Source organism: Ostrea edulis, chromosome 4 (genome assembly GCF_947568905.1).
Source record: "Ostrea edulis chromosome 4, xbOstEdul1.1, whole genome shotgun sequence".
NCBI classification, from domain to species: Eukaryota; Metazoa; Mollusca; class Bivalvia; order Ostreida; family Ostreidae; genus Ostrea; species Ostrea edulis.
The window spans coordinates 64,609,592-64,619,750 of NC_079167.1; the positions used below are offsets into that span (position 1 = coordinate 64,609,592).

The 10,159-nt window shown below is 35.9% G+C and overlaps 1 protein-coding gene across 5 annotated transcripts in view; it reads left to right on the top strand.

Moving 5' to 3' along the window:
- Positions 1-338: 338 nt before the first annotated feature.
- The window catches only part of LOC125672178 (FK506-binding protein 5-like), a 26,464-nt gene continuing 16,643 nt past the window's right edge, over positions 339-10,159 (top strand). For 2 of the 5 annotated variants that reach the window (XM_048908299.2, XM_048908302.2), the window contains exons 1-11: positions 379-559; positions 2,187-2,234; positions 2,350-2,445; positions 4,498-4,620; positions 5,371-5,466; positions 6,536-6,640; positions 6,773-6,829; positions 6,998-7,045; positions 8,032-8,082; positions 8,201-8,272; positions 9,976-10,086. In XM_048908299.2, coding sequence (XP_048764256.2) covers positions 557-559; positions 2,187-2,234; positions 2,350-2,445; positions 4,498-4,620; positions 5,371-5,466; positions 6,536-6,640; positions 6,773-6,829; positions 6,998-7,045; positions 8,032-8,082; positions 8,201-8,272; positions 9,976-10,086 — 810 coding nt within the window. In that variant the 5' untranslated portion in view covers positions 379-556. Of the gene's footprint in view, positions 560-2,186; positions 2,235-2,349; positions 2,446-4,497; positions 4,621-5,370; positions 5,467-6,535; positions 6,641-6,772; positions 6,830-6,997; positions 7,046-8,031; positions 8,083-8,200; positions 8,273-9,975; positions 10,087-10,159 lie in introns of all 5 variants that reach the window. The other 3 variants (XM_048908301.2, XM_056163429.1, XM_048908298.2) reach the window with 2 other exon arrangements.

Below are 10,159 nucleotides of genomic sequence, written 5' to 3' on the forward strand. Positions count from 1 at the left end.
ATATATTTTCTGACGGTAGTTGAATGTATATATTGTAATGTACATCTTACAGTGATGTAAACCGAGGGAAATAAAAGCAAAATTTTGCACTCGTGTGTTTGAAATGATGAAAATATTCCATAAGGAACCTCTAACTTTGATAAGTTTTATTACTATTAGTACAAACATTAAAGAGAATTTACTCCTGCTATTTCATTTGCTGAACGAACTGAGCGAAGGAAGAAAATTGACTAACGACGTAACGTGTGAATTTCCTATTTCTCATTATGAAGAAATATTTGATATTTTTTTAGTGGCTAGTTTTAAGCGTACAGTGTACTTTAGATTGAATTTTAGAAAGTTTCAATCTCTTAAATCTAACCTACTATTATAAGTTCTGTACGTAAATACATATGAACGTTTTTAAATATCCGTCGAGGTATTCCCTTGTTCTATTTATATCTTTAAAATTAGTTTTCCTGTATGGAAAAAGCCCTCTTGTGTCATTATATGGATCATGCGAAATGTCAGATGTGTTACGATTTTTTGTATTTTCTCTAGACTGTAGTCATGTGCAATGGTAAGATTATCATCTTCTATACTTTTAGATTAAGCTATGGGTGGTTTATTAATGCTAACATATGTTTATAACTGATTAGGCGTAGACGTACTACGTGCATCAACACAGCTCTCGCTGTGGGATTTTTGTACTGTGTTTATTTCCCTCTAGGTAGGTATACTGTCAATATCACAGGTGTGTCCACATCGTTTATCATATTTTCAATAAATTAGATTATCAGGTGGTCATTTTCCTATTGTCTTTTATCTACTTTCGGTTTGAAATAAAATGTCAGCTGTATACGTAACCATTATTATGGCAATATACGGTGTACATTTTATCGACTATTATACATGTACGTGCGGTCTGTGTTGATAGACAGGTGTCAGATGTCGGGAAACCTAACCACATATGTAAGGGACAGGTTTTATAGATGTGATACTTATATCAAGATCACTTAAAATTGCCATACAAGTATCAAGTCTCCACAAGACCATGCACTTCGCGGATTAAGCCAACATTTTTTAAAGTAGGTTTTATCCTGATCAAATTACTTTCGGTTTCGGTAAATCTGTCTACACATGTATTTATAAAAACAAATTAAACGCATGGCAATATATCCTGGTGTGAAGTGTAGTTATCGTGACGCAGGAAATTTTTCAAGGATTGACCTCAAACGCAGTTCTTCCAGTGTTCAGATTAACTTTATTTTCCATCAGAATTGGTAAAAATCTGCATGGAGCCTATACAAGGAAAAATACGTTGAATCCAAAATCATTGTTAAGTAATTGTTAGGATTAATCGCAATGGTCAGCATCCGTCGTGCGTTATCAATTGAACATTTTAACTTCTTGATGGCTACCATTCCAATTCTTTTCAAATTTGGTATGAAGCATCTTTTGGACAAGGATGAGACATAAGTTGTGCATTTCAGGACTTCTGCACCCCTGGGGCCTTAGGGGCAGGTGAAAACTGCCGAACATTGACCAATATAAAAAAAATCATATTCTTTACAACTGCATATATGTAAGGAAAACTAAATGCATAGTAATGTAGAGCAGGAAGCCCTCTACTATAATTGTAAATTTCATGATCCCCGACATAACGGTCCTGGCTCTAGGGTGGGACCAAACTTTGTATATATAATGTATATATGTAAAACATGTAAACAATATCTTCTTTTTTGCAATTGATATTAAATTTAAATTTTAAGGACAGTTAGAAGGAGTAGGTAGTCATTTATCAAAATTGTAAATTTCATGATCCCAGGGGTAAGGGTTTGGTTCCAGGGTAGGGTCAAAACTATTATAGTCATTATTGTCTTTATCATTTTAAAAACGTTTTTGAGTTTGCTGAAACGGTTTGATAAAAACTAAATGCATGTTTAGGAAAAGCAGAAAAGAATGTACCAAAATTGTGAATTTTGCAACCACATGGTTGGTCCAAATTTGTACTAGTCATATCTGTTAATGTGATATATATTACATTGTGTTAAGTCTTTCATCGGTATCTAGGCACTTTCGGGGGCATTTAAGTTTTAAGAACATATTTTGTTTTACACTTGTTGAATATAGAAAGGTTAGATTCTTAGGTGACCGACAAGACTTTGGTCATTTTGTTTATCATTGATTTGTTTTGTATATTACAGAATAAAAAAGATAAACCAGGTATATTTTCTTTCAAGAAAAAGAAAAAGGTATATACATATATTTTTTCTAACAGTTTCATGTATCAAATTCAATATGACAAAGTTCTATTTATCTTTCTTTAACTTACTACTATCTTATCTATTAATTTTAAATTTTTACTAGAACAAAAGCAAGGATATTGGAGCCACCGAAGAAGAAATAACAAAATTAACAGACCGACAGTTAAAGAGGGAAGAGAAGCAGACACAGGCCCACCACGTAAATTAAATTCTAAATTTAATCCTAATTCGTACACGGTCCGGAAGTTTCAATAAAACAGTCGAAGCTTTCGTTCCATTTTTTGTATTTCCACAGCCAATGTTACATGTAATGAGCTCAAAACATATATGTTGAACGATTCAGCTTAGTGCAACATCCCGTTTAACGCGAAGAATCGTTAGTGATGCATTATTGAAAAGTCACGCGCTTTATAAAAAAGACACGCACGTGCATTAAAATTGTAATTGTTGTGGAACTTGTCGACTTACAATCCCGTGGGGATGCGGGTTAGAATAGATCCTCAGTACCCCTTGCTTGTCGTAAAGGGCGACTAAAGGGGGTGTTCCATCGGATGAGACCGCAAACACCGAGGCCCCGTGTCACAGCAGGTGTGGAACTTGTATGTATATGTATTAGTGAATAATTCTTTTATGACAGACAACCGTTTCTTCTAGCCGGAGTGCTTTGTTGTAAATGCGTAAAATACTGCTTACATGTATTACTTTAATTGACACCACTGTACATGTACTGGTAGCTAGAGACACGGTATTTTTTCCGATTTCAATGGTTCATGTTTGGTTAAAATTTGAACTGAAATTGACATCACAAGACATTAAAAACCATAAATTTGTATAAGTAATACCACCGTAGAGGTATAGTCTAATAAACTAGAACAATATATCAGGTTTTGAAACGCCCCTTGTAAAAGCTTGTTCAGGCGCTCTTACGTAATTTTTGATTAATTCAAATAACAAAGTTTTCTTTGGGAGTGAACCTTCCACTGAGAATTCAGTCTGTCGTCCAGTGATATAACCCACCTTACAGGATTCCCCTATGAAGATAGGGAAAAACATCGGGATTATTTCAAACAAACAAAAATCAATCCTACTACATAGAATATACATAGTTCATTCAAACTTTCCAATCTTAAATGAGATGATTACCATATATTCTCATACGTGTAGCACTTGCAATCAGATAAATGCTATTGCCATGCCTGTAGGATTTACAATCCCCAGTCCCAGATAAATACGATATATTTTCATACTTTAAACACTTACAATCTCCAGTCCCAGATAAATACCATATATACTCACATCTGTACTTGTAACGCTTACAATACTAAACCCTACTAGATAAATGATAAATGGTGAAAATAAGAAACACTAATTTCATAAATGTTATATCTTTATCAAGCGAACGAAGTAATCCGCAGTAAAAATCAGTAAGTAAAGAACGTCCTAACAATTGGTATGAAACACGTTAGACAGCATTCCACTTAACGACAGCTTGTATGTGCAGATAAGATCATTATAACGACCATAGGGTTTGCGAAATTCTGACTTTAAACAAATAAAAACCAATAATATCAACTTATTTGTCAGTAGACTTCCTTGGTTTTAAATGTGATCATACGCAGAACTTGCTCTCACGTATCAAATAAGTTGAAAGACATAAACACCACAAGCAGATGATAATGGAATATTGCTATACAATGATGGAGAAGCTGAAGCCATTCCGTATAGATTTTCATACTTACCTATAACACTGTTTACATTCCTCATTCCTACAAGATGAATACCTTAGACTCTCAATTCCAGGAGGTACAATATCACAAATTCCTAAAAATAATTCAGGTTCACTACTAGTAGCTATTCACAATCCTCAAATCCCATCTGCAAGTCCTCTAGTTTGAGAATTTTTAAATCTCCAATGGGAAGAATTCTACATACAAGTATGAAAACAAGAAGTATGTGATGGGCAGAGTGCGGGATGCATATTCAGACTATCAAAATGTATGATTTGAAAAATACAATTGGCTAGATGATCAATAAACAAATTAACATATTTCTGATTGACAAACATATAAAGTTCAAAAGATATGTTGGGATGTATATGACTTTGACATATTTATTTGCCTTGTGTCAGCTGATTAATACGATTTTCAAATCTATCATTACAATGTAGTATGTTTCTTGGACGTCTAATTACATGTACCTATTGGATTATTACACAAACGTCATGACTATACACACAATGACTGATTTACAGGTGCCGGCTAGTGTCGTGACTTTGAAAAATGAAAATGTAGGAGCGAATCAGCAACGAGTGAATGAGAGACCAGTAGACGTCGGTCCCAGCGTGAGGACTAATGCTACAGTCACTGAGGCCCAGGTGAGAGAGAGGGGGAACATATAGAGAAGGATAATATTCCATGAAAACTCAAATATTTAATAGCTTACTGAATAGGAACATATGGTACTGAATTTCCCAAAAGTAGTCATTTCCAAAAATGAAGACTGGATATAGAATTCAATATGTGTCTATTTTTGCTCCATATAAAGTGAACATATCTGAATTCAATTATTAACAGGTATAGTTCTTTTGTTCATATGCTAACAAAAGTAATATATCTATTGTGTATCTAAAAAGTAATGTATCTGTATTGTATCTAAAAAGTATTGTATTTATACTGTATCTAAAAAGTAATATATCTATGCTGCATCTGAAAAGGTAATATATCTATACTATATCTAAAAAGTAATATTTAAAGAAAAGGAAAATTATTCCGTTTTCCCCCTTTCAAATGGGGTTTTCCACTTTATGCACATGAGAAGAATCGTATTTTTGAACACGGAATATGATTCAAAGTATAAAAAGCAAATATCCGGTCCGTCTAATATCCTTTAATATATCCCTGCTTTTACAACTGTAAACAATCACTTGATTAATCATATGTATACTTATCAACGAAATAAGGCAAACAAAGAGGGGGGTTGGGAAAGTTCAGTGGTTAATTTTATATCTGTAAGTACTGCTCTTGGTGAGGGGGTATCTGGGGAAATTTAGTGTGCCCTTGTACCAGTTACTAACTCAACATTTAATGATGTAGATTACATAACACGTATGTTTTTATTGATGTAGAAAGTGGTATCTCACAGTCCTCAGGTCCAGTCAAATTTAACAGACAATATCATTATAACAAACCACAACAGAGGGATTGAAAAGCAGAATAAAGAGGTAGGGTCTCTTACTATAACCCTTATTTTACATCCGTGAGTCACTGTACCACGTGACGTGAACGCATGTTATCATTATCATCATAGATTTATCGTTGTGCAGCATTTAGTCTTTGTGTTTTATTTAATCAGTCTACACGCCTCCCTAATCTTGCACACAGGATGACACGTCATCATAGCTTAAGGAGGGTTAATACCCTGAACACTGAAGATTTTCAATAGTGTACTTTTATCTCTATACGAACTATCTATACAATGTTAGGTAGAACTTTTATCTAATCATATTGAAAACTATAGGAGAGCACTCAGACAAATTTGACGAATACGAATAATGGAGGTCTGTTTGTGTCATGTTTGTGCTTAGAAAAATAAACCTTTCGGTAGTACTCTGATGAACAAAGTACTCTTATCAACAATTTTAAAATGTGTGTTATCAGATTATTTGCTGTGTCAATGACTTCTTATAATGCAATACAATACTAGACAAAAACCTCGTGCCTCAGTCGCATAGCTTTCTGGTTTATACATTTCGCAAAATCACACACTTCTCATTCTTGATAATTAGTGTTTAGTAATTTTTAATTGGTGTAAGAATACCCGTACCCTTTGATGTACATACTATAATTTAATGATGCATTATTCTGGCTGTTTGGAGAGGTTGTCTAAGTTGCTAGAACGTGTAACCAATCCCTTTGAACATCTATACAATTAAGTATGTTCAAATCAAAATCTGACTGTCCAATGTGTCCCTGCATTGTGTATAAATGACCGTTCAATATACTTAAGCTTTCATAATGCACATATTCCTTTCATTACATTACCCATACGTACCGGTGGTGTTATGACTGAAGCATCACTTCTGGAATAAATGGTCCATTAAAATTTGGTACGATACCGATGTACATGAAATATTGTTCATTTGATTTGAATGGGGATGCTTACTCCTCCTAGGCACCTGATACCACCTCTGGTGTGTCCAGGGGTTCGTGTTTGTCCAACTCTTTATTTTGTATCCCTTATAAGAGTTATGAGATTGATCAATGTTCGTTATCTTCACCTTTCTTTCACAGAATGGAAAGTCGGGGAAAACAGTGGAGAGAATGGACCCGAAAGCATCCAAAAGAGTTCATAGCTTCTCAGTATCGTCTCCGGAACAAGGGACATCACAATTACTGGTTAGTGATGAGATCAGACGACAAGATCTCATTCAATTCGTGTATTCTTCGTGGAATATTTAGTGTTTGTACTGGAGAGCACTGCATACACGTTTTCAAAAGTTCTTTAAACTTTATTTTTATTTTTCTCAGTCAAAGGAAGAGAAAAGGAAACTAAAGCAATTTGCCTCCGACAGAAGTCCGCATACGGTAAATACCATTAGGCGTCCTTAGACCTATACAGACTAGTATCACATGCATACTACAATACGAACTATTTGCCTATGCCTGTTTCATTGAATTATTTTTTGTAAAGCCATTTCAGTTATCAAATTAAATGTTTGAATGTGAATACTTAATTGCATTCTTTGGTTGCAGAAAAACGACAGCCTTTCGTATGAGAATGAGGAGGTTACATCCTCGAAGGTAAGTCGTGCTGATCTAACATGGAAGAAAATGCATGTACATGTTAGGCATCATTTTGAGAGAGAGAGAAAAAACACCTTCATAACCAGTGTACGGAGTACAATTCCTAATGGTAACGGTGACTACCGGTCGAACACGACTCTTACCGTTCATTAATGAATTTAAATAGCAGTGTTTTTCTGTATATATTTCTACGTGAGAAGAAAAAATCTCTCGCTGTGACCTTCAATTCGATTTTTAGATATATCGATGACGTTTTGTCTATTAACAATGATAGCTTTCATTCATATGTCGATTTGATATATCCCTGTGAGCTCGAAATAAAGGACACCACAGAGTCGTCCACTTCTGCTTCATACTTAGATATTTTATTGGAAGTAGACATTAACGGTAAACTGACAACTCAACTGTATGACAAACGGGATGATTTCAGCTTCTCCATCGTCAACTTCCCATATTTGTGTAGCAATATTCCATTATCACCTGCATATGGTGTTTATATATCTCAACTGATTCGATATGCAAGAGCTTGTTCTGGATATAGCCAGTTTTTAAATCAAGGCAAGCTACTGACAAACAAGTTGGTGGTACAGGGGTTTCAACAGTCTCGATTGAAGTCAGCATTTCGCAAATTCTATGGTCATTATAACGATCTAGTTCGTCAATACAACCTCGCATTGGGTCAAATGCTGTCTGACGTGTTTCATACCGATTGTTAAGCCGTTCTTGGCACACCGATTTGACTGCGGATAACTCCGTTTACCTGATCAGGATATAGGGCTCACGGCGGGTGTGACCGGTCAACAGGGGATGCTTACTCTTCCTAGGCACCTGATCCCACCTCTGGTATGTCCAGGGGTCCGTGTTTGCCCAACTATCTATTTTGTATTGCTTGTAGGAGTTATGAGATTGATCACTGTTCGTTATCTTCACCTTACATTAAGAGAATAAAGTATTTCTTAGTTGATAGTTTTTCTTTTTTGCAGAAGAAAAAGAAAGGTCGATCGTTGCTGAAATCTTTCACAGGGAAAAAAGAGGTGACTTTACATTGATGTCATTTTAATTAACAGCATGTGAAAGAACACTGTTATTTTAAACCAGCTGTCGAAATTCCCTCGCAAATCTTAATTCATCATTAACCATTTCTTATTGAAGAAAGCCAAACGTAGTTTAGCTAAGAGTTTTGAAGAGGAGGCCGCAAAGACCAAAGAAGAGACTGTGACAGGGGTATTTTGTTATTTAATAATGTACACACCTTCTAGATAGAACAGTTCTACATATTATATGCATGACACAGGGGATGTATGTAGAATTGAATGTTAGTTTGGAGATGGTTGCTGTTTATATGTACGTAGCTATTAAAATATTTTTATGGAACATTATATTCAGATCTCATTATGCTTGTGTATATTTCAAAGTGATCAATGGATATTGGATCTACAAAAAAGTAACCTATCACTGATACTTGATTTGGTATGCAGTTTGTGAATCTGTGTAACATCTTTAGATCCGTTAAGTTAGTCATTATATCTTTGTAAAAACAACACAATTTCAAAATCTTACAAACTTCTGAACCGATCGCAGTGGTTCAGTGGTTACAACGATTGCGGTAATACAATGATTACAGAAATCGCGATGGTTCAATGGTTGCATAAATCGCAGTGGTTTAGTGGTTACAGAGGTCGCGGTGGTTCAGTGGTTACAAAGATCGTGGTGTTCAATGGTTAGAGAGATCGTGGTGTTCAATGGTTAGAGAGATCGTGGTGGTTCAATGGTTAGAGAGATCGTGGTGGTTCAATGGTTACAGAGATCGCGGTGGTTCAGTGGTTACAGCGATCATGGTGGGTCATTGGTTAGAGAGATCGTGGTTGATTGATTGATTGAGGTTTTACGCCGTTTTGGCAATATTTCAGCCATTTTACGACGGAAGAGAGATCGTGGTGGTTCAATGGTTACAGAGATCGCGGGAGTTCATTGGATACAGAGATCGCGGTGGTTCAATTGTTAGAGAGATCGCGGTGCTTCAGTGGTTACAGAGATCGCGGTGGTTACAGAGGTCGCGGTGGTTCAGTGGTTACAGAGGTCGCGGTGGTTCAGTGGTTACAGAGATCGTGGTGGTTCAGTGGATATAGCGATCGCGGTGGTTCAGTGGATATAGAGATCGCTTAATTATCGGAAGCTTTGCTGGTACCTTTGCCGATCAGGATATAGGGCTCATGGCGGGTGTGACCGGTCGACAGGGGATGCTTACTCCTCCTAGGCACCTGATCCCACCTCTGGTGTGTCCAGGGGTCCGTGTTTGCCCAACTATCTATTTTGTATTGCTTATAGGAGTTATGAGATTGATTACTGTTCGTTATCTTCACCTTTCACCTGTGACGTAAATATAGTTAGTGATGGCTCCTCCACTAAACTCTCGACACTTAAAGTGAGAGTCACGGCTCATTTGGATAAGAATTTAGATATCAAGATCCCGTCTTACGACACGATCAAGAGCCCGCATTGCTAAGACCCTATCCGTCAACATAGGTCTGAATTTGTAGCACTCTTCCTACAGCTGGTGACGTTTTATATAAATGACAAATTCTAGAATCAAATTAACAGGCAATTATGTGTTATACTGATTTATGACATTTTAATATAATAGATATTTTCGAGAGTCATAAATGTACACTGTGTACTTCAAATTTCGTTTATCCTCTAGAAAGCATAGTTTTGTTTAGAGTTGTTCAGATTTGGTAGATACGTTTCCATCGTACATACACTACAACAATGCTAGTTTATTTCACTGAATTACTGTTATTACTGCATATAGAAAATCTCAGTATATAAAATTATCATACACCTATCACACCATAAAGTGCATGGGTATGCATGTAGTGGGGTTTTATCATCACGTAAATTAACCACATGTACTTGGTTACTAATAGTCACCAGATGATGATGACTCTGATGAAGAAGATGAGGACGACTGGGATCATGATCATAATAATCCTTTCTCATCGTCTTTCCAACTACAGGAAGTTCATACCGCACAGCCAGTATGTTTCATAATCAGCTTGTTGCACTGTATAAATATATTTGTGTACATTTATAACAATTATGATGTTGCAC